Source organism: Phocoena sinus, chromosome 3, assembly GCF_008692025.1.
Source record: "Phocoena sinus isolate mPhoSin1 chromosome 3, mPhoSin1.pri, whole genome shotgun sequence".
NCBI lineage: Eukaryota > Metazoa > Chordata > Mammalia > Artiodactyla > Phocoenidae > Phocoena > Phocoena sinus.
Window position 1 is genome coordinate 71,916,983 of NC_045765.1, and position 26,531 is coordinate 71,943,513.

At 34.5% G+C, this 26,531-nt stretch overlaps 1 protein-coding gene across 1 annotated transcript in view; it reads right to left on the reverse strand.

The window, feature by feature from the left end:
- SRFBP1 (serum response factor binding protein 1) overlaps nucleotides 1-26,531 on the reverse strand; it is a 52,762-nt gene that overhangs the window by 7,829 nt on the left and 18,402 nt on the right. Inside the window, exon 4 of the mRNA XM_032628406.1 lies at nucleotides 8,372-8,443. Coding sequence (XP_032484297.1) covers nucleotides 8,372-8,443 — 72 coding nt within the window. The remainder of the gene's footprint in view (nucleotides 1-8,371; nucleotides 8,444-26,531) is intronic.

A 26,531-nucleotide genomic window follows, 5' to 3' on the forward strand; every position in this document is an offset into this window, starting at 1 on the left:
TGATGCTTAGGCTCTTCCTTTGCAAGCTCTTCTCTACTTGGAATACTCTACTCCCAAATACACACGGGCTGATCATCTCATCGTATTCAGGTCTCTGCTCAAATGCTATCTGAACTAAAACACTTTCTATCACTATTTACTTCACATCACTCAACACAGCACGCCAGTGCAGATATTTTCATATCTGTGAGGCAGGGACTTATGTCTTCCACATTCCTGTAGACCTAGTGCCTAGGACAATAACTGATAATAGTTGGCATTCAATAAATATTCCATGAAGCAAGTAAAAATTTCACTAGTGTGTGAAAGTAGAGCTATCAGCTTCAAACATCTTTACTTTAAATTTACTCTTCATTGTTAACAGCCCAATAAGGCCTTTTCCTTCCCAGTAATAAACACTTATGAGTACCTAAGTAAAAGCAAGATGATAACAGTTTGAAATCTATTGTTTGGAGAACTTATCTAGGTAGAGTCCCTCAGAGAACAACTCCATTAAATTAGACCTGGTGCAAATCCTGTGCCAGGATGACTTGCTGCCTAATTACCTTCTGTCCTGGGTCACATGGTATCCTCCCCGAATTTTATATCCAACTAGAAACTGAGAATGTGATCCTACTTGGAAACAAGGTCATTGCAGATATAATTAATTAATTAATTATTTGCTAGCTGTATTTAATTCATATCTGTTCTTGATGGTCTGTTACTGATTTGCAAATCTGAGTAGCTCATGATTTGGGGAGTAGAAAAAATATTCTAATGGGGAAAAAACAGTGCAAATGGAAAAACTGTTAATGACATACACATTAGTAATATGCTTTATAAATACTCAGGGTTTAAATTTTCATTCTTTAAGACGAATAAAAGATATTATACATGTACATGCATACCTTGTTTTATTGTGCTTTGTTTTATTGCACTTCACAGATACTATGTTTTTTTTACAAAATGAACGTTTGTAGCAACCCTGTGTCTATCAAGTCTATTGGCACCATTCTTCCAACAGCATTTGCTCACTTTGTGTCTCTGTATCACATTTTGGTTAATTCCTGAAATTTCAACTTTTTCATTATTATTATATTTGTTATGGGAATCTGTGACCACTCATCTTTGATGTTACTACTGTAATTGTTTGGGATGCCAAAAACCACGCTCAGGTAAGAAAACAAACAACTGATGTTCTGACTGCTCCACTGAACACTGAGATGTTCCCCTGTCTCTCTCTCTCTTTGGGCCTCCCTATTCCCTGAGACGAAACAATATTGAAATTAGGCCAATTAATAACCCTACAATGGCCTGTAAGTATTCAAGTGAATGGAAGGGTCACATGCCTCTAACTTTAAATCAAAAGCTAGAAAGGACTAAGCTTAGTGGGGAAGGTATGCTGAAAGCCAAGACAGGCTGAATGGTAGGCCTTTTGCCCCAGACAGTTAGCCAAGATGTAAATGCAAAGGAAAAGTTCTTGAAGGAAACTAAAAGGGCTACTCCAGTGAACACACAAATGATTAGAAAGCAAAACAGCCTCACTGCTGATAACACAGAAAGCTTTAGTGGTCTAGACAGAAGATTAAACCAAGCCACAACATTTCCTTAAACCAAAACCTAATCCAGAGCAAGACCCTAACTCTCTTCAGCTCTTTGAAGGCTGAGAGAGGTGAGGAAGCTGCAGAAGGAAAGCTAGCAGAGTTTGGTTCATGAGGTTTAAGGACAGAAGCTGTCGCCACAACATCAAAGTGCAACGTAAAGAAGCAAGTGCTGATGTAGAAGCTGTAGCATATTATCCAGAAGATCTGGCTAAGATAAACAATGCAGGTGGCTACACTAAACAACAGATTTTCAACGTAGAAACAGCCTTTTTGGGAAGAAGATGCCTTTTATAGCTAGAAAGGAGAAGTTAATGCCTGGCTTCAAAGGACAGGCTGACAACTCTTGTTAGAAGCCAACGCAGCTGGTGACTGAAGCTAAAACCAGTGTTCATTTACCACTCCGAAAATCCTAGGGCCCTTGAGAATTATGCTAAATCTACTCTGCCCAGGCTCTCTAAATGGAACAGGAAAGTCTGGAGACAGCCCATCTGTTTATTACAGGGCTTAATGAATTGAATATTTTAAGCTCATTGTTGAGACTTACTGCTCAGAGAAAAAGATTCCTTTCAAAATATTACTGCTCATTGACAATGCACCTGGTCATCAGGGCTCTGATGGAGGGGTACGACGAGATTCATGTTGTTCTCATGCCTCCTAACACAACACACATTCTGCAGCCCCATGGATCGAAGAGTCGTTTCAACTTTCAAGTCTTCTTTAAGAAATACACTTCATAAGGCTATAGTTGCCATAGCTAGTGATTCCTCCTATGGAACTAGGCAAAGTAAACTGAAAACCTTCTGGAAAGGATTCACCGTTCTATATGCCATTAAAAACATTCATGATTCATGGGAAAAGGTCAAAATAGCAGCAGTAACAGGAGTTTGGAAGAAGTTGATTCTAACCCTCATGAATGACTTTGAGAGGTTCAAGACTTCAGTGAAGGAAGTAACTGCAGATGTGGTGAAACCAGCAAGAGAACTAGAATTGGAAGTGAAGATGTGACTGAATTGTTGCAATCTCATGATAAAAGCTGAATATATGGGGATTGCTTCTTATGGATGAGCAAAGAAAGTGGTTCCTGAGATGGAATCTACTCCTGGTGCAGATGCTGTGAAGACTGCTGAAATGACCACAAAGGACTTAGAATATCATATAAACTTAGTTGATAAAACAGCAGCAGTGTTTGAGAGGACTGACACCAATTTTGAAAGTTCTATTGTGGGTAAAATGCCATCAAACAGCACTGCCTGCTACAGAGAAATTGTTTCTGAAAGGAAGAGGCAATCGATGCAGCACACTTCACTGTTGTCTTATTTTAAGAAATCACCACAGCCACCCAAACTTCAGCAACCACCACCCTGATCAGTCAGCAGCCATCAACTTCAAGGCAAAACCCTCCACCAGCAAAAAGAATACAACTTGAAGACTCATGATGTTAGCACTTTTTGGCAATGAAGTATTTTTAAATTAAGGTACGTATATTTTTTTATACATAATGCTATTGCACACTTAATAGTCTACAGTACAGTGTAAACATAACTTTTATATGCACTGAGAAACCAAAAATTTGTCACTTGCTTTATTGCGGTTATTTGATTTACTGAGGTGGTCTGAAATTGAGCCCCCGTTATCTCTGAGGTATGTCTGTAGTTCTTAAAATGTTTGATTTGGAAAAAGTCATAGTTAAAAATACCAAATTTTATAAATTACAGCAATCATTTAAATAAATGTTTAAATTTCTCTAATAAAAATTTGTCAAATTTAACACTTTAAACCTTTCTTTAATTTTATTCTTAAGAAAGCAATTAGAAATCATTCATTTAATTTTTTAAGTTCAAATTTTAACAAGAGGTTAGAGGTAAAGGGAATATAGACCAAAGATTTTATCTAACAATTAGACTAACAGTATTGACTTGATTTCAAGACCACTTAGCCAGTTAGGAACAAGCTAGAATTCAAAGTCAGGTTTCTGAATTCAGTCTAGTATTCTCAACAAGTTTTCTTCTAAACTATTCAAGATAACTTTCCCTCATTTTGTGACCCAACTCCAAGCCTCCCTCAAATCTTTTTGTAAAGAAATTAAATATAAACATAAGAAAAGAGGTTGTTAATCAAGAGGGCTCAGGTTTTTACCTTTGGCAGTGTTTTGGGTCTCTGCTGCAATGCGAGATGTTTACATTTTGCTTAAGCCACTGAGCTTAAGTGTAGGAACTCACAAGAGTCAGTACAACAGTCCCTATCATGAAGGACTTCAAATTCTTTATCCTTGGGCTTCCCTGGTGGCGCAGTGGTTGAGAGTCCACCTGCCGATGCAGGGGACACGGGTTCGTGCCCCGGTCCAGGAAGATCCCACATGCCACGGAGCGGCTGGACCCGTGAGCCATGGCCGCTGAGCCTGCGCGTCTGGAGCCTGTGCTCCGCAACGGGAGAGGCCACAGCAGTGAGAGGCCCGCGTAAAAAAATTCTTCATCCTTCCTTACTTCTTTCCTGTCCATCTTCCTTCCTCACTTAGTTTCTCCCTCTTTATATTTACAGATATTTATATTTACATAAATATGCATTATGTGAAGGCACAGTCTTACACATAAGGACACAAACACCATCTTTTGAGGTTCATGATCTTGCACTAATTTAAAAGGTTACAACAAATGCACAAATAACTAACCCAAGGTAGAATGTCATAAACTTCATAGGAGAGACTGAAAATGTGGAGGTTTATAAAAGAATTCAAATACAGCCATACTTCTTAAATTTAAATAAAATTATTTTGAAGCTTAAAAGGCTAAGTAATCGCTATTAACAAATAGTTTTTACACATGCATGAAACAATCTTCACAATATTGGGGGATATGAAGGAAACCACAGCTTTCATTACTTGAAGTTGACACAGTGTTTGCCTTGGAAAATTCTCAGGAAACTGTGGTTTTCATACACCTCCAGTTTCTTCCATTTCAAATAAATTAAATTAAAAAAGGAAAACACCTCAATTTTTAATGGACACATTTTATTTTGGCATATGGGTATTTACTGTGAACACAAAGCATTTGGTGTTCAATTTTGAAAAGAATTTTGAGAATGTACATGTAAATATAAACAAGAGTCTAAAAATGAAAAAGCTCTCTTACACACCATGTTCATTCCTTTGAAATGTTGCCTTAAAACAAACTGACGCTAAATGAACTAGTACAGGTAGAATGCTAGTAGAATACTTTTATCATTAACTGGACTTAAATTCAATTCCAGGTTTTATCTAATGATATAAACCAACACATTCATATTTGTATTTATTAAAAACATTTAGAGATATAATAAGAAACAGTCTATTCAGCTGGATCAGAAGAACTGTGGCAAACAAAGCAAAATATGGCTTAGAGTCCACATTTATAAGAGAATGGGAGACTTTTCTGTATTCAATGAACTCTTAAAATGCCTACAACACCATGATTTCCAAAATGCAGTCTTACACATATGGGACTTATTCCATCCTTTTGTCCTAAACTTTCATTTTGTAGGCAGAGAACTGGGTTTAGAACTTGGATCTGACATTTCCTACTGACTACCTATGACCATCGGTATATTTTACCTTTCTGGGCCCGTTGTCTCATCTGTTAAATGAGATTATCATCATCTTCCCTGAGAAAGCTAACGTGTATAAAGCATCTAACAAGTCAGGCAACTGGTAGATGTTAACAAATATTAATTTGCTTCCTCTCATCCTGTAGCTGTTTAATAACTGTGTTCTATTTCCTTCCTTTTTTCCATAGTGCATAGCTGATTGCTCTGCATATCACAGATGTTTTGAATTGAGAAGCCCTTGAAATTCTGGCAATAATTGTCTGGAAATGTCACAGTTCTAGTCCCCAAACTCTCTAGCTTTAAAACTCTCGTACAAATATTAACTGGCTACTTAATCTTTCTAACCCCTTTCTAAATTTGGAAAATGAAGACACTACTAGTTTTACTACACACACATGTACACACATGCGTGTGCACACATGAATGTTTTCCATATGAGATCATTGTTGTAAGATCAATTGAGGTAATAATGTATATGGAAGAACTGTGCAAGCTCTAAGAAGTTACACAAATTAGTTTGTTCTGCTCTATTCTGATAGTCAGACAGCTTCAAATGTACAGAGCTCTATATAATAGCCTTATTTCCTCTTTGGTCATCTTTCACTAACCACCCTTCCTATGGCAAACTAATCAGTCTTCTCTCCATGACACTGCTACTTGCCTCATTTTTATTCTAGAGGTTTAATTTATTAACATATTTTGATACAGAACATGAATCCAATCAAAGAATACCACAAATGACATAAAACAGTAGCAATATAGTTGAAATCAAATAGCTTGGGAGGAATCTGAAATCATTTTAAGCAAGGCAATTTCCCTTGGCTCTAAATGCTCAAGGGTTCCATCAAGAACTTGAAACAGAACTGTTTTCCTTTTCTCCTTCTCCACCTCCCTTTCCTTCCTTCTGTTTGGAGGAAGATACCAAAAGGGCAGAAATGCAATCAGGTTTTGCTTGACAATATTTCAGTTAGATCCTAAACTTTCTATGTGAATATTATAAATCTCATGACTACAAATATAGTAATATGCAAATGAATTTACTATTACAAAATAAAAATGGATAAGCGAATATAGACACATTTCCCCATTTTTAGGATGACATTTTACACAATGGAAGGTTTAGCAAAGGGTTGTAAATGAAAGAAGATACCCTAAAAAAACCTGATGCTACAAATATTACACATACATCAACTAATAGTAACCTTCCAAAGTGAAAAAAATCTGACTGAAAAGTTAAAAAAAAAAAAAAGACAAAGGATATTTTATTTTGGATATTTCAAGTTAAAATTAAATAATATTGTCAAGTTTTAGTGTTGACATTTAAATGGAAACATAGTATTAGCCAACTAAAAATAAATTGCTTTTTATTCTCATCACAAATTAAATATTATTGAAATACTTTTAGAATGCAGCAACCAGAAAATTCAAAAATTTTTTTCTGGTAAAAACCTTAAATTATTATTTTTTTAAATTCTCAAGAGAAAACAAATATGTTCTACCATATTTTTATACAACTACCACTATTCTATTTAACATCATTATTTTGTCAGAAATATATATAGACCAAGACACAAGTTAAAAACTATAACAGAAGTAAAATTTTTTCCTCTCTATGAATGAATGCTATAAAATAAGAATATTTACTGTAAAATCATGTTAGTATAAAATAAGGAAGCTGTTTGTAAAATTATGCTCACAACTTTGGTATTACCTTCCTGACAAGGACTGTGACAACAAATCTTCCCTCCCCTCAAACATACAAAAACTTTCATGTTCTGGCCTTCTTACAATAAAATGCTTTAAAATTTAACATGGCTAAAATCAGTGAATTGCAGAGAGGTGAGTGCTAGTGTACATAAATGTAGAATCAGAGTATTTTTTTCCTTAAGGCTGGAACAGGAAAATTGACACTTACAGTTGGAGATTCCAACACACGTCTCTTAGTCAACAATAAAACAAGTAGGTAGAAAGTCAGTAAAGATGTAAATCACCTGAACAACACCATCAATCAGTTGGACCTAAATAACATTTATAGGACACTGATCCCAAAATAATAATATTGTTTTCAGGTGCACATGAAATATTCACCAAGATAAGCCATACTCTAGACAAATAACACAAATAATAAAGTTAAAAGAATAAAAATCATAAAGAGTATGCATATGGATCATAAAGAAAACTAATGAAAAGATACCTGGAAACCCTCAATTGTTCAGAAATTAAATAACGTACTTCTAATTAAACCATAGGTTAAAGGTGAAATTTCAAGGAAAATTTAAAACATTTTAAACTCAAAGAAAATAAAATATAACATATCATATTTATAAGATGTAGCTAAGGCAGTGCTTAGAGGGATATTTATAGCATTCAATGCTTATTTTAGGAAAAAAGAAAGGTCTAAATCAGTAATTTAAGCTTCCACGTTAAGAAACTAGAGAAAGAGCAAAGTAAGCACAAATTCAAGAGGAAGAAATAATACAGATTAGAGCAAATGTGAATAAAAGTGAAAAAAGAAATGTAATAGAGTTATAAAAATTAATTAATCCAAAAATCTGTTCTCTGGTGGAACTGTCACATAGCCTTTAGCAAAGTGGGTAGAAATAAAAAAGAGGAAATACTAAGCATGAAGCAAGTGACGCAAATGCAAGGAGCAGAATATCTGGGTAAAAGTCCTAACTGTGCACCTAAGAGTGGCATACCCTTAATTAGCTCACTTTATTCTTTCTGAGCTTCAGTTTCCTTACTTACAAAAAGGGGGTAAAAATAATTTTCATAGGGTAAATGCAGGGATTAAATAAAATATTCATAAAAACTATTTAGAAAGAATAAAAATAAAGAGTCTTTATTCTAATTTGTAAGATTAGCAGACTAACTGCTATCTAACACACAAATGCCACATTAACTTCAACATACCTTTAAGGTACTTGAGGGTGTGGTATCACGGCAAAGCAAAATTCATAAATTACCATAAAAATAATTTTTGGTGGCAGTAGTAGAGCTCAAATGGGGAAAAATCATTGTACACTAATAGTACCTGGCTTTTTAAAAAAATAATCACACCAGGTGACTGACTGACTGACTGACTGATTTTTTAGTAACTGGCTTTTGCTAAGTTTTCTCTTCAAGGAAAAAAGTGAAAGGAAAAAAGTAGGTCAACAATACAAATAAGGAACTTTTCCTAAAAGAAATACAACCCCTGGCAGAAGTACCTTTTTGCAGGTTTTTTCAAAGTTGATATCATCACCAAGAGCAGATTTAGTTACTATATCAGGTTTCAACTCCTGTAAAAGAATAAAACAAACTAATTTTAGTTATGAGCCTTATTTTAAACTGTCATTATTATATGAGAAATTCCTTCCCATGTTGTGCTTTTAAGAAATCCATTATTTAAAGAAACTACTACTTATTTTAATGACATTTCAGGACATTGGCAATTCTATCAATTTATAAAGAAATGCAGAGATTTACAGAGAAACACTTATTTTTTTATTTTTATTTTTTTCGGTACGCGGGCCTCTCAGTGTTGTGGCCTCTCCCGGTGTGGAGCAGAGGCTTCGGACGTGCAGGCTCAGCGGTCATGGCTCACGGGCCCAGCTGCTCCACGGCAAATCTGGGCTTCCCTGGTGGCGCGGTGGTTGAGTCTGCCTGCCGATGCAGAGGACACGGGTTCATGCCCTGGTCTGGGAAAATCCCACATGCCGTGGAGCGGCTGGGCCCGTGAGCCATGGCCGCTGAGCCTGCGCGACCAGAACCTCTGCTCCGCACCGGGAGAGGCCACAAGGCTGAGAGGCCCACGTACCGGGAAAAAAAAAAAAAATCTAACCCACAAAACACTTTTCTATTATGGAAGGAATTAATCCACATTTTAGAAAATTAAAAAACACAGAAAAACAGAAAGAAAAATAAGTAAAATTACCAGTAATGTTTACATGGTTATAATTTTATTATACACCCTTCTACAAGTTTCTTTAAAAGAATTTAAGTTTGATATGCATTCCACTAAGCGAATGAAAGATGACTTTACATCATATGAAAATGCAATTTTTCTACATTAGTAAGTTATCAAGTTATTCTAATATGCATAAAAAATGAACTTTTTTTTATTATTGTCTAGAAGAAAGCTAAATAGAAAAATCAGTTGATTTTAAAACAACACTGAGTGACAGTAAGGTAGATATGTGATGTGACAAAACTGCAAACATTAAGTGAAAATGATATTTAAATTATACTTTAAACAAAAACAGGACCATAGTATTTTGTAAACTAGCTTTATTTAATAACAGGGCAAATGTCTATTTTTTGTTTTTTTGCTCTTATTTATTTAATCAAATTCTTATTACTGGACATTAATACATTTTCTGAGTTTTGATCTTTTTATAAATAAGAATGTGATGAGTATCCTTGTACATACTGGTTTGTGTAACTCCTTCTGAAAAATTACCACAGATTCTATATTAAAGAGCTATATTGGAGTTTTGGAAGAAGAGTAGAATGGGAAAAAAATATCAAATATTGATAATGATGATCCAATGTCAAAAAGATCGGAAAGCACTGTTTCTGAGGGTAAAAACTCAATTTCATTTTGTGTACACTAATATAAATGTGAAAAATGTGTACGTAAAACAAATCCATATAAAAAGTACATAAATAATGGACTCATTTTTAAATTGTATATATGTGTATATATAAAAATATTCATTATGTGACATATTTTGGTTGAAAATGTCTTTAAGTTTGATGAGCTAATTTAGGAGATGGCCTCTCTTAAGCAGTTTCAAGTTAATAAAGCTATTTAAATTATAGTTAAAAATCCAGATTTTAAGACTTGCCCCACGTTTGTCAATGACTGGCTATAAGCACCTTTCTTTACTCTGTAAGACAAAAATCAGCCTAAAGAGTGAATTGGTTAAATTTTATTGCTAAAATGAACTTAAGTAAGTGCAGATGGTAATGATACTACCTAAATCTCAACCCACCCACATATTCCCTCCAAAACAATAAATTCAACAAGGAGTACAAATAAAACCAAACATGAACCGTGCCCTCAGCATTATTAGTAGATAAATACCTATAAGCAGAGAAACTAACACCAAATTCAACAGCTCTCACTGCTGCTATAGCTTATGAATTTACAGAGCCAGAGAATGAAAGACTAAGATACTAGGAGGAAAAGAAGAGAGTGGAGTGAAGGACATGCATTAATGACACTGAAGAAGCTCCACAAGAAAGCAGAAAGTACTACAAAAGGTCAAAGTGTTGAACACAAGTCTCAGACTTGGTAATTCACAGCACTACAGAGAAGGAAGGGCTTGAAAGTGAGTGATTTTGAAGGCGACAGCCTCAAGAAGCACTGCTTTGAGGAGAATTAGATAAATAGGGGTTGTGCACCTCCCTTTAGGGATAACAGTGTAGGTAAAGGAAAGAAAGATAAATTAAGGACCCTACAGAGACAAAAGAAAATACATGTAAACCAAGTCCTCCTTCTCATTATCCGCTAAAAAAATGTCACTTTGCCATACTGACATAAGGTGGGCTCTGTATAAGAAACGTCTACAGTTCAGAAAAGAAAAAAAAGTCAAATTCATATAAAATTAATTTAATTAATTAAAATTAATTTAAGAAGAAAAAAGAAAACGTAAATCAAAACATTTTATCTGATTCTCTCCTATAAACATCAAAAAGACAACTGTAACATAACCCTGCAAACTTCATTAGGGAGCCTCAAACAAGTAGTTGGGGCCTATAACAAAAAAATTTGCAAAATGAGAAATTAAAACACTGTAGAAGAGAAATAGGTAAAACACAGAAGTGCATCAACAGTTGATAAAGCTTAGGAAATAAAATGCAAGAAAAGAAAACCTATCTCAGAAAGAGAGAACAGATTTAAAGAAAAATTCAATAAGGAACACTGAAGAAAGTCAAGAAAACACTGAAGAAAGACAAGAAAATGAAAAAAAGATAAAGAAAAAGAGAGAAAGAAAGTGGCAAAGGATGATCCCACATACATGTAATCGGAGTCTCTGAAGGAGAAAAACAATAGACAAAAGCCAGTACTTAAAACTATAGTTCTAAAACAACTTTCTGGAAAAAAACAACCAAAGAATTTAACAAAAGGGTTTACTATGTACCTAGCTTAAAGAGACCTGGAACAATCAATAATGAAACCCTATTCTGGTAAAACTATTAGACTTTACAGACAAAGGAAAAAAATCTTCAGAGCTCGTGGCCAAAAAGATCAATTTAGTTATAAGGGTGAAAAAACTGAGCTGGTATCAGATATCAAGAACAAAATAAAAATAACTATGGAGCAGCATTTTCAATATAAGCAAGTGTAAGCCAAGAATTTTACAGTCAAATAGCTCTAAAGAATCAAGTCTAGAAAAAATAGTTTTGAACTTGCAAAAATTCAGGAAATACAGTACACATATGTTTGTCCAAAGGAATCTTCTAGAGGAGGAGTTCAGCCAGCAAGAGATAATTTTGGTAAAAGAACTGACGGTGAGTATGTATCTGCAGAGCTAGAATTAAAAGAAATGTGGGGGCACAGGAGAAAGAATAACACATAAACTTTGTCCTCATGCTCAGAGCCTGTGAATAAGTTACCTTACATGGCCAAAGAGACTTTATTATGTATTTAAGTTGAGGATCCTAAAATGGGGATCCTGGATTACACAGAGTGGGCCTAACGTAACAACGCTCCTCCTAAGAGGGAAGCAGAAGGGTATAAGTTAGAGAAAGAGGAGAAAAAGGGAGAGATACTGAGGTACTGAGAACTAAAGATGCTGTGCTATTGGCCTTGAAGACGGAGGAAGGGGCCATGAGTCAACAAACACAGGTGACCTCTAAAACCTGAAAAAGTCTCCACAAGGGATACAATTCTGTCGACATCTTGGTTTAAAACTTCTGACTCCCAGAACTGTAAGATAATAAATCTGTGTTGTTTTTAGCCGCTAAATTTGTGTTAACTTGTTACAACAGCACTAGAAAACTAATATACATACGTTTTATCTCCCACCAATCTTCATATTATGAAATAATTCATTACACCATATTATTTGGACAAGTACCATATACCATAAATAATGCCCAGAATTAAATACTTACCTTAAAACCATAAAAGTAAAATCTAGATGCATTTAGATGGCTTAAACTTTCCTTATCACCCCACTCATACTTCAGTATTTTGGGTCAATTCATTTTTACCTTAATTTTAAATATAAACATATGTGTCATTAAAAGGGAATGCTATCTCCTATGACATAGTTCATATAAAATTTTTAAATGGTGCTTAAATAACAAAACTGTATGGACAGGAACGCTGTGCCATAACTAGAATTTTGGTTCAGAACTATCTTAATTAGACACTGAGGAATTTAATAAATCAAGCAGTTTATCAGACAATGCAAAAATTGCAATAAAATATATATTATGAAGTTATTCTTCCCTCCCTACACTTTTATTCAGAAGAGATCAGGAACTGCCTTTCAGAATAAGACTCTTTGATGTGTTGTTCCAAATGGATAGACAGCACCTCAAATGTTATTCCCTTCAGCATGTAAGACGAAATTTAACCCACAGCCTTTCTCAATCCTTCTAAGAGTCTGCTATGCAGTCTACTTGACAAGTTCATGGTAAACTGCCAGGACTTTCAAATCATCTCTTAATTGCTCCAATTTCTAAATTTATATACATTCTGACTCAGAATATCTAATACACGTTTAAAGGAAGAAGTCTTAAACAACTATTCTCATTATTCTTGGATTGGACTTAGTAGTTCTCATGACAGGTTATAATTTAGCCACAAAATTTCATTTACTCATATTTTAAGAATAAATTACCCTTCAAACTGATTATGAAAGCCGGTTGCTACAGCAAAATTCACTAGGGTCTAATAGATCAGTAATATAAACCGCAGGGGATAGTGGGAATTTTTTTTTTTTAAAAGATCTGAAGTAATTCACAGTTTTCAAAGAATGCCTTGGATGATGGATGTTTTACTGGATTTGCGGCTGCCGTATCTTACCTGACAATACATCTACTCTCTTCGTTATAAATGAATGGCTTCCCACAAGAGTTTGAAAAGCACATAAGATTGCAAGCTTTGTGGATAAAACTCCAAAAAGCCCTCATTTAGGTAAAACATAGAGAACTCTAAAAGACAAATGGTATTTAGAGGCTTGGACATGAAAGAGTTGCAACAATGCCAGGTTTCTGGTTAACTACTCAGAAGAGGAAGTAGTTGGAACCAGCTTGTTGGGAACACTTCTGCTTAAGCTAGCTTGAACATGGTTAGGTAGTAAGCCATCTGGTCAAAAGGTCTGAGGAACTACATAAAACAGTCAGAGAATAATTTATGCTTATACTAAGCTTAATCTTTCACTTTCTTTATGGGAAAATGGAATGAAGAGCCCAGAGTGTAAGTTCTTCAAGGGTGAGAATGGTCTCTTATCCACCTTTGACTATTTGATCCTAGTATAATGCTATCAACACATTTGTTCAACAGAAATGGACCAGAGTGAAAAAATTTTAAATGCCTATTTCTTAGTGAGAGGTCAGTAAAGTCTCTTACCAATAGACAAGTCAAATTCAGAATTTCCAAAGAATTTTTAGTTGCCAATGTGGGTTTTTTCTTTAGAAAAGCAAAGATGAAGAGATAAAATACTAGAAAAAATAGCTAGGACTACTAGAGTGTTGCAAACCAGAAGACTTACTGCTCAAAAGTATTCTATATTACCATAATTTTTATTCATAGTGGGAGAAGGCCAAATACTACTTAAGAACTCACTGAAACGTAGATATTATATTGTGAATGGCTGGGAAACTGCATTAGCTAACAAGCCAGGCAGGTGCCATAAAAGACAAGACTGCTCTTTCTGAGAAAAGATTTCATTACCAACTGGAAAACTAAGATCCATTTCTAGACCCAGCAAAAGACATTTTTACACAGCAGCTCTGTTCCTATTCCAAAGACATTAAACATACTCAATGTAGAAAGGTAGACTTAAACATGGTTAAGAAAATACCAATAAAAATGTGAAAGAAAAGACACCAGTTCAGTGCTTATATGATAATTTTACACTATGCCATTCCTAGTATATAGGGTTAATTCTAAGTAAAATGACTAAGACAGGAACACTTGGCTTTCTTTTATACGAAACTAATTCCAGTGCCTTTTTTCAAATAAAATATTTCTCTTAAATTTTAGAGTTTTCTGTACTTTAAATTGAATTTAACCATTTCAAATAATTCTGCAATTTCAAATGCAGAATAAGATGCATTATTCCATATGGTAATTTGCAAATTTTATACCAAAGTCATACGTTATGGACTTTGGAAAAAAATACCTACCTAGATTTCAACTTAAAAAGGAAAATTTTAAACACTTTTAAAGTTTGACAGAAAGTAAAATGACAAAAGTAAAAACACAAAACCATTATCAATTAGAAAACCATGGATCAAGAAAAAACAATGGGAAAATGAAGATACCTGAGTTATGTAACAAATGCTAAATATGGAATACTGTACTAAACAACTTTAAAATGAGTGTAAGAGAGACACATTAAACTGGACAAGTAAAACCTGAGCTACTTTACTAAAATGCTGCAAAGATTTTTCATAAAAAAGATGTTTAAATTTATCATCAAAGGGAAATTAAAAATAACTAATTTGCCACCAATCAAATGCTAATGCTAACAAATGCTCTGAAACCGAGCTTAAGTAGTTTTTTTCCCTTAGATTTCCTTAAAATAACTCAAGTCTGAAAATCTTCATCTTCCCACTTGCAAGCTTATTCATCAGTGAGCAGGGCTCCGTGTTGACTTGCATAAGACATACATTCTTTTATTTTAGACATTCAATCCAGCTTTATTTCTAGCATCAGTATAACTTGTTTCTTTTATTTAAGGTTTCAAATTTATAACTATCCAATCCATCTTAAAGATGAAATAAAGCATTAACTTCTTTACAATATATATGCTATGAGTTACTAATCCATTCATAAACATCAGAATTATAGGGGACTTCAGCTCTCACATAATTCTATACCTGTGTAGGAAAGGGTTAACTCAGCAGGCCTGGGCTGCTCAAACTCTGCACAGTCCTGAGAAGGCCTATCTTCAGGACTGGCCTTTGGCCAGTTCCTAGGAAATAAGTTCTGAGCCCTTGGGCCACAGGCTTACCAATTTGATGAGGCAGTTTACCCTAACAATGTGATTTATGGTGATCATGTCTCTACTCTGGGGAGCTGGAGTCTAAGTAGTTAAGGTGAGTCACAGAGGTGACTCATGGCTATGTGACTGGCTCCCGAAAAAAACCCTGACACCAAAGCTCAACTGAGCTTCCCTGGTAGGCAACACTCTGCAAGTGTTGTCACACCTCACTGCTAGGAGTGTGTCCATGCGACTATACTGGGAGAGGGCATCTACAAGCTTATGCTTGATTTCTCCTGGACTTCCCCCCATGTGCCTTTTCCTTTTGCCAATTTTAATCTGTATCCTTGAAGAGAAATAAACTGTTGCTCTGAGTATAAACTTTTTTTTTTTCCTTGAGCCCTGTGAATCCTTCTAGTGAATCACTTAACCTTGGGGACCCTCAACCACTCAACTTTATAGAAGAGAAAATGATAACCTAATAAAGTTTAAGAGACTCATTCAAGGTATTACAATAGGGCTCAAACTAGAATCCCTGCAGTTTGCTTTTTGCCATAACCTGTTGTCAGTGGTGATAAAGTAGAAATTCCTTCTTCATCACGTTAAACTAACATTGCTCAAGTTTCCTGCATTAAAGATAGCTATTCACTAATAACCAGATCCATCAGAATATATCTCAGTTCCTTTATTTCACACTGTGCCAGATGCTATTGCTTTGCTTATATTTAAAAGAGCAAATTTAATTGAAATTAGTTAATCCCAATTTTGAATATTTGGCTGTCTCCTTCTCTCCAGAGGCTTTCGTTTGAACAAATGAATATACTGACTCATAACTATATAACCAGTGTAATGTTGTCTCTGGCTGAGTGGGGAAAGTATGTTTGCAACCGAACTATTCTATATCAGGCAGTGGGGAGGGACACTGGGTAAAGACAAAAAGTAACTTGGACGCAGTAATCAAGCTGACATTAATTCCAATTGGCTCTAAGATTGGGCTTTTAACGCAGTAAAATACAAAACATGTTTGTAGTTTCCAAAATGTGATTAAAATTGGAACATGATATTTAGATTATGAGGGGTTAATCCCAATACTAGGGAATTACAAGGTGCCAAGAAAAGTCTGGATTCTTGGAGGTTTTTCTTGTCTATTTGGAAATGAGGCAAGAAATACACTTCTCTGAAATAAAGAAACTGAAATAACTCGTGAGAGACCTATTGACATCCAAATTCATGCTTTTCCACAGATGGGAATCTCATTATGGTTACCCTTCAGTGATAACAAAAACCTTATTTCCTAAATATTGTTCTACTGTCTCCTAAATACAGTACCAGATGTAACTTCAATAAGGTTATACTGTGTCATCATATTGCCAAGGGATTTTTCCAAATAAAATATCTTTGTCTTCCTCCTTCACCTATTCCTGTGTTATCTATGGTAATTAATGGCATCTCCAGCCTCTGCTACTCAGAGTCATCTGACGCTGTGGGCCTCTTCGTCATGCTTCTGTTATGCTCCCATCCCCCTTTCCACTTTCTCTGCTGTAGTGTCTGTTGAATTTAGTTCCCTCCTTTGGATTACCATTATCCTACCCACATGCTCAGAACTTCATTATGGATTGTGTGGATTATAATAGCATAACTGGGTTTCCTGCTTCCAGAACCAGTTAACTCCAAGGCCCATTATGTCACTATCTTGAATACAGAATGAAGCCAAAGAACTTAAGTCTGGTCTTTCATTACCTGGTCTCAATGCCTCTTTCTAATATTACATAATACACTTTTTCTAGGAGTCTCATATGCCATTCATTCAGTTTTACACAGAATTCCCTGAATAAATTTCCTATTCTCCCACCTCAGTATCTTTGGCTGGCCATCTGCTTTTAAAATTTTTATCGTGAAACGCCTTTCTCTGACTGGTCACCTACCTTTCTCACTCCCTTTCTCCCCAATCAAGATCTACTCAATTCTTGGTTTCTGAACGCCACTAAAATGAAACAAGGCTTCTTAGAGAAATGGCTGATTATAGATCTGAGGCAGAAAAAGTATAATCCCTGCAAAATTTTGTTATGCCAGAAAAGGAAGAACTAATTGAGTTCTCTCAAAAAGTCATAAAAGCTGGCTTAGAAAGGATACTACTGGTCAAATTTGGGTGTCCAACAAGAGTAATGACAGCAAATTATAACCACACTGACCATATCATTTGTTGTTCAAACCAGGATCCATTTGAGAGTGAAATGAGGCTCTATTAAAAATAATGCTGGGACAAGTGATGATTACCAGAACACCAGGGAAATCTAGTCATATGGTCACCCTAATTATAACACTTGATAATTCTTGCTACCTCCAGATTCTCTTTATTTTCTCTTAAAGCCACTTCAAGCAGGCTTTTACCCCACCAATGCTATTCTTGTTAAACTGACCAATCTTCACGTTACTAAATCTAATGAGCAGACCTCAGTGCTCTCTCACTCGACATATCCACAGCATCTGACTCTTACCTTCCTTGGCCTATTACCAACTTTCAGTAAGTTAACTGCTCCTTTTTCCTTGATATACTTTCTTTATTTGACTTACAGGACCCATGCTATTGGTTGTTCTTTCTTAGCTTTCTTTGCTAGTTCTTCCTCTAACTAAATACCTTAACAGTAGACCAAGATTCTGTCCTTGGTATTCTTCTCTTCACTATTATCTAAGATTTAGTGATTTCATCCAGTTTCATGACTTTAAAGATCACATACATGTCAACAACTCCCAGAAGTCTCTTTCCAGCCGAAACCTCTCTTCTGCACTCCAGACTTATATATCAAACTACTTCATATCATCTCTCCTAACCCTTCGTACCCTGCTCTATTTTTTCCACAGTATATCATCCACTAACATAATACATAAGTAACTTATTTATTATGTCATCTTCCCCAATCCCCCAGAAAAATAAATTACAAAAGACGAGGAAATTCTATTTTTACCCCCTCAGGTGTATCATAAGTGCCTAAAAAGAACATGTCATTTGGTAAATGTTCAAAAATACTTGTTAAGAGAATAGATACTGAAGTTATTTTTACTTGTTAGACATTATAAATTGTTAAACTGAATATCTCAGTTATCTCAGTATTGGGTATAGCATAAATCAGACCTGCCAGTAAACACTGCTCCTGCCCAGGAGCTGAATGAACTACAAGAGAGTACATTTAATAACTATGTCTTTCATCCAAGTTTATTATTTGACCAGGCTGATATGTGAATCTAAATTGCTATCACACCTAACACATAACTTCATTTAGGTAAACTAGTAATCTAAAAACTTTGTATCTCTTGATCCTGCAAGTATTTCCTTTACAAAACAAACACGATAAAGCAATATAAATTTAAGTCTCCATTCTTACCTTGTGAAGTAACAGTCAGTCACTTTTTAAGACTCAGCTTCATGCTACAGGAAGTTTTCCTTGAACCCTCAAAGCAGTACTAAGTGGTGCTCCTCCAATACATCTATCAGTGTTCTATACACTGTAGTGAAACTGTTTACATGTCCATGTCTCTCATTAGACTATAAGCTTCTCAAGGGCAAACACCATATTAATTTCTATATATCTATAAACTAGCACAGTATTTGGCATATGAAGTACAGACCTAGTATATTTTTGTTGAGCTGAAATAAAGTACTTTGGACATGAGGATGGTTCTGAAATGACATTATAAAAATGTGCAAACTTTTCCGGCAAAGTACAGAACTAAACAATATCAGGTAAAACTTTCATTTTTTGGATCCTACAGTACAAACTAAAATAATAAGAATGATTTCAACACCGGTCTAAATTCACAATGCAACACGGACAATGATGATGGACCGCGTGGTATATATAGTACATCTCCAAAAGATCTCTGATCAAGAACTCTGTCATTGAATAGTTTTGGCCTACCTTAAAAAAAATGGTATTAAAGGCAATGGCTATCTTGAATAATATTTCATCTATGCTATTTATATGGAGTGAAAGACTACAGAGATTCAAAATCTTAAAAAGTTTATTAAAAGAGTACTATACTAGGAACACTGATATTGCATATTTTATTTAATCCCCACAGCAAAGAAGTCAGACATGAATTATTTCCAGTTTTAAAATGAAGAAACAGACTCAACGACACACAATTAGTTAATGGTACAAAAACAATATCAACCCAACTTGTTAAAAATTTCAGGAAATAACACAAATGGTTTTATTCTTCTTTGCTGTTGTAATTATACCCTTCCTCATCTTAAAAGTTATCAACATACTGTTGATTTTAGTTCAAAAAACTCACTATCTGAAACTCAAATTCTTAAACCTGAAATTAAAAATGAACTAATAATAAAGTCTCTAGCATTAGTATTAGATGGAGTATAAGAAAAAGAAACAAAAAAATTACCAAACAACTTTGATAAGATTTATCTTCATTTTGATTAGAAAAATTTAATGGTACTTTGCTATAACCTCTTTAAATATCTATTTATAATAGATGTGCACATTAATATTTGAAATATGTTATGAGAGTCTTCTATTGTGCAGAATATCAGGCATTGTTTAAAAATACAAATAACCAGAAAGAGTAGAGTTTAATTTTCAAAATAACATGCAGGGCTTCCCTGGTGGCGCAGTGGTTGAGAGTCCGCCTGCCGATGCAGGGGACACGGGTTCGTGCCCTGGTCCGGGAAGATCCCACATGCCGCAGAGCGGCTGGGCCCATGAGCCATGGCCGCTGAGCCTGCGCGTCCGGAGCCTGTGCTCCACAACGGGAGAGGCCACAACAGTGAGAGGCCCACGTACCGCAAAAAAAAAAAAAAAAAAAAAAAAATAACATGCAAATGACCTGACATAACACAAAGGAGCAAGCACTGCAATAGACTGTTAAAAACTGATCACCCAAGTACTAAACATATGAAGATGAAGTAGCAAGGCAATTTCTCCTCAGAGCTGTCGCTCTCAATGGTGAGAAAAATAAAACCATACCCAGAATCACTGCGGGACCTTTCTCAAATCGCACAAACATCCCATTCATTATGATGTATGTCCCCAGGCATGCATCTTCGACCATTTATCCTCTGCCTCCCCCAACAAAATCACTGTTTCAGAGGATGGTGAAGCCTGTGAAAATGATTCGCTCTGGTTTTGTTAAGAGCATGTACGAGGTGGTGAATTCTGCCTTGTTATCAGATAAAGCTACAGAAACTTAACAACAGGAATGCACAAAGTATGTGGAGGGGATATAATATTGATTGAAACATGTAGACAGAAATGGTCAGGAAGAGAGAGGCCAACTGATAAAAAAGCTTTTAATACCCACAAGGAATCAGAACTGGTCTGGTAGACAACAGGAAAAGCTAACTTAGGTTGCCGATTATGAGGATGATATAATAAAACAAAGTAGGTTTACTATTAGGAAATTTTACCAGTGTCAGGTTTTTGCTGGCAGCCAGTTAAAAGAATTACTAAATATCAACAAATAGTACAGTAGTCTCCCCTTATCTGCAGTTTTGCTTTCTGTGGTTTCAGTTACCCATGGTAAACAGCAGATCGAAAATAAAAAATTCTAGAAATAAACAATTCATAAGTTTTAAATTGTGCACCACTATTCTGGGTAGTGCGATGAAATCTTGTGCCATTTTGACCTGTCCTGCCTGGTACATCAATCATCCCTCTGTCCAGGTTTCTTGCCCGTTAGTCGCTCAGAAGCCATCTCCTACCAAATTGACTGTTGAGGTATCACAGAGCCTCGGAGTAGTGACACTGGCTATTCAATTATGCCAAAAAGAAGCAATAAAGTGCTTTCTTTAAGCCAAAAGGTGGAAGTTCTCGACTTAGTAAGAAAAAAATCCTAAGCTGAGGGTGCTAAGATTCACAGTAAGAACAAATCTTCAATCCATGAAATGGTAAAGAAGAAAAAGAAATTCAGGCTAGTTTTGCTGCTGCACCTCAAACTGCAAAAATCACGGATAAGTGCTCAGTTAAAAAAGGCATTAAATCTGTGGATGGAAGACATGAACACAAAACATGTTCCAACTGACGGCCATGTGCTGCACCAGAAAGCACTGAGCCTATAGGAAGACTGCAGCCAGGGATCCACTGAAACAAGTGACATTAGCTTTACTGCAAGTGAGGGATGATTACACAGATTCAGTAATAGGTTTGGACTGAAAGATATAAAAATTACTGGAAAAGCTGCATTTGCCAATGACGAAGCCTCTGCCACATTTTTGGCAGAGTTAAAGGGGTTGATTAAACAGAGAGACCACATTCACATAACTTTTATTACAGTATATTGTTAAAATTGTTCCATTTTATTATTAATCTCTTATTGTGCCTAATTTATAAATTAAACTTTATCACAGGTATTTACTTTTAGGATAAAACATAGTACTTATAGAATTGAGTACTATCTGCCATTTCATGCATCCACTGAGGGTCTTGGCATGCCTACAGACAAGGGACTACTATACAGTCTCATTTTACTTCCAACTTGACTTTCATGTTTAAAGTTGAATCTTCATATTCTAAAAACTAAACAGAATTCATCTTTTAACTATAAATTATTTTCATCAAGATATGAAAATAATTACTGACACAAAAATAATTACCATTTCAGTGTGCTAAAAACAACCTGCATAATTCAATAGTCCAAAGATTTGCATTTCACTTAAAAATAGATATTAAATAAGCATAAATGTCATCAAATAATTTGGTCAAATGAAGCTCCAAAACCACCTTGTCATGATATACTCCTATCTCTCACAATAGAAATACCTTTTAGAAAACAGAAATTTTTTTTTTTTTTTTTTTTTTTGCGGTGCACCACCAGGGAAGCCCGAACAAAACATTTTTATCCTCCCCTCCCCTGATCTAAACTGTTCTTGGCACATAAAATGACCCACTTCTGCCATGTTCAAAGAGGCAGGCAGAGAAAATGAGACAGAGCAATTATATCAACCCAAAGATTCTACATAGAACACTTCTGCACTCTAAGGAATAAGTCAGAGTGGACAGATTCTTTCATCATTCTAGATTCTCTTCTAACAAAATGGCTGGCTTTGGGGATAAAAGTTAACCATTTTGAAGTGGAATCCAAACATTTGTTTAAAAGGGCATTATTTCGTGGCAAATTTATAAGGAGTAAATAAAATACTTAAAACCACTTTATTTAGAATAAAATGTTAAGAATAAGAATAATTAGAAAAGGTGAGATATATATAGGTATTATTTTTTATTATTTAGTATATCAAATTAAAAAATGACAAAATTACAGCTTGGTATGAATATATTATATTCACCTTTTTACTCCTGAATTTTTTAAATCTACATACCCATGCAAGTTTAGGTTTCCTTACTGAACCACAAAGAGTTAAGGAAACAAAAAAAAAGAAACAAAATCTCAAATTTAATGAACAATTACATAAACTCATAGCACATTTTCCCCCCAAGAGTGTAGCACCTAGGAAATGCATCAAAAGGCCTTAGGAAAATTGTATTAGGTGACTGAGGCAGATTTTCCCTTTAATTTTAGAATTATGACTATGATATAGGGAAGTACTCTAAAGGGTATAGGTATGTGTTAAAAGAGAGCAGTCTTTAACTGAAAGAATAAGGAACAATCTTCAAAGTCTCAAGAAAGTCAAACTATTTGTTATTATAAGTTCTAATTCCTTCAAAGTATTTTCTCTAGAACCTTCAAGCTTTCAGTAATCTTTTTCAAGGGCATATATGATAATAAAATACATACTTATTTCTTAAATATATTTCTATGTGTTAATAATTTAAAGAACATGCATCAATTCTAGAATGTTACATTCAAATGTTTTTAAAATATAGTGCCAAACTGAGTAAGAAAAAAAAATGCTTTGAAATATAATCAGTTACCAATTCACAGTCCTAAGGAAATTGATTATTTTGGTATTTAGCTTCCAGATGTTATTTTTAAATGTTAAATGCACACACAAAATCCTTTATGGATAACAAGACACGCTGTATCTTTAGGGAGGCCCAACTATTCTAATTATATCAAATTAATAATAAATCCTATTTTTTTCCAAAAGGGACAATGATGATATATTATTTCACTATTGTTTTCACTTTTCAATTAATCGTGATCATTAAAAGTACAATGCAAAAGCACATTGATCATACCTAATTATTCTTGATAAAATTATGCACTTAATTCTTAAGAGAGGTTAGGTTAGTAGAGTGTTAAGAACATGGGTTATTGATTCAGATAGATTTGGACTGAATCCTGGCTTTGCCATGCTCTAGAAGTGTAACTCTGAGCAAGGCAATTAACGCTTAAATCCCCAGTTTCCACTTCAGTAAAACGGGGCTAATTAGGAACCGTGAAGAGCTACTATGAAGATTAGAGATCATATATGTAGGCTGTAGCAAAGAACATGACATAGAGTAGGTGCTCAATAAAAACTAAAATTATTATTAAGTTATTTATGAGCAGTGTTCTTATATCTGAAATTGAGCTTCCTAGTGCTATAAATAATATTTAAGTCTGGGAAGTAAAGCTGTTACATGACACAGTATCCTTGCTATATAATTTGGATTCAATTAAATACTATCAAGGAAATCATATCAATTTGATAAATCAGTAAAATTTAAATTTTAAAATTTAAAAATTAAATTTTTTTATTAAACTTTTCCAAGAAACCTTCCCTAATTACTAGCTAGAAGCAACCTTTTGCTCTTTTAAGATTTTCAAAGACCCTATCATAACTTACCCAGTTTTTAAAACTGTGCATACCAGCTCCTTTCTCTGATAGTATACGATTTTTGCAGAGCAGGATCAATGGATCACATAGCATATTAGCTTCCATAAAGATAACCTTGATAAATGTCTCCTTAATGAATGAAAAAATTAAGCCAGTAATTGCTTTCTAATCAGGGATCTCACCTCCAATCTTGTTTCCTTTTAATCAATCTTCCACTCTCCTCCAAATTTCTCTTTCTAGAAAACACATATGATTATTCAAAAACCTTTGATTACCCACATTTCCCAAAAGGCTTTCAGTTGTAATCACATCTTCCATCTAGCCACTATCTTCAGCTATTTGTTCTTCCTCTCAATCTATATTCCAGCCACAACATTAATTCATTAATGAAATACTTGCTGAATGTGTTTTATGTCAATTAGTGCACTAAGCACTGGAGACAGAAATATTCTATCCGTAAAAAAGTCATATAAAGAAATAATTACAGTTCAATGTGCTAAATGAATACTATAATAGCAAAAGAGTCCTAAGCAGCCCTTCCAAATCACACAATGTACTTGCAGACCTATATGCTCTGTTCTTGTGCTCTATTTACCCAGACTACCTTTTCTAAAACAGAATCATATTTATTCTTCAAGTTCCAACTCAGTGCCACACATTCTGTAAGATCCTCCCTAAATTCTGTAAGTAATGAAATAAATTGATCCCTTCTCTAGGTTCCTACAAATCTTTGATTGTAACACGGTATGGTATATATCATACAGAGACTCATACGCTTGTTTCCCACAGAACAGTATGTTCCCTGACAGCAGAAACCTATTAATCTACATACATAATAGGTTCTAATTTAAAATGTATTTAACTAACCTGAGTATATGATATGATTTATAATAGCTGTACTGTAAATTCTTAATCGTCTTTTTATTTGTACATTTTTCATTTCTGGTTGCAAATTTTATGGGTCTTAGAAGATATATGATCATTAATAAACTAGGAGGCTATCTTAGATGGTGATGAACAGAAGAGTAACTGTAGTTATTGACTGACTACCACCAAAACTCATAAATTCTACTTTAATATACTGAGTTTCAACAAAAATCAAGAATTAAAAAAGTGAGAATTTCTCTCCCTACCTCACCCATACATAAAATTAATATGCCTTGTAAAGAGTTTAGTTCTTACAGAAGGGGAGAATAAAAGAACTACACATTTTCAATGTAAACCGCTAAAAAAGCACTTTTAATTGGAGCAATTACTACCCTTGGGATTATTTTTATTTCTTTGAAGACTACATAGTTTATATAATTTAGTGGCAGGTAGAGAAAAAAATAAAATTCTTCACAGCCAAGAAAAAAAACAGAACATTTACTGAGTTTTTCTCATCACAAAATACTAATTGAGTAGCAAAACACTAACATGAGTTATTCTAACATATGGGGGAAAAAAACATAAAGAATACAGAGTTTCAAAAAAAAAAAGAATACAGAGTTTCCATTACAACAGAAATCTAACAACATAAAACATATGTTCAAATTAAGGAGTGTAAATGTTTAAAAATAATCTATCTCCATTTAACCCAAAATTCAGGTGATATCACAGTTGAATAAAAAGAAAATCCCATTAAAAAAAAGTTATTTACTATTCTTATTGCTGCTTTTCTTTGGGGCCCTTTGTCTCCCACTGTGTGTTTCCAACAAAATATGTTGTAATATTTGCCCCTTTTCTTAATCACCACATTATTCCATACTGGAATTAGGATAGTAGTATTAGTTGTCCAAATTTTTTAAAATTAAAAGTTGAAAAGGGCTTTGGATACTTTCACAGTTAGTAGGAATGTCCTGCCAAGGTTGTAAGTTCAAATTTCCAAAATTACAAAACTTAAAAAATCAAATCAAAACAAACAGAAAGTAATAAGAAAAAAAAATTTTGGAAAAAAGGCTCATGTGATACTCCTTCCTTCCTACCCCTAAATCCTGTTTACACACTCAGTAGCCTTTGAACTAGGCTTATCTGGACTGAAGCAATTCCAAAGTCAGTTGTTTATTTTAAAATTAAATGTATAATGACTCAGTAAATGGTAAGAGCACTTCATCACTTTTACCAACAAGGACCTGTACCTTTTCCTTTGTTTTCAAATAGAAGCAATAAGGTTAAAAAGCAGAGAATGGATACCACTTTTATTTGCTACCACTGCTCTTATTTAAAAGACAAAAATATTTTAAGGCCACCATAGACTTGATATAACATCTTTATATCAACACAGCTTACAATGAAAATCATGACCCCTACACATTAAAAATGCAACACTGCTAAGGATTTTAGTATTATGAGCTATTCAAAATACTGGCTTAAAGCTACAGAAACCACATGCCAGGAAAGCAAACTAGAATTCCAATGTGATGATCTGTTTCTAAACACTGCTGCATGAGTGTGAAGAGAGCGGTATATACTGACCCCTTGCCCTTTTAAAACACCACTATGACTTCCTGT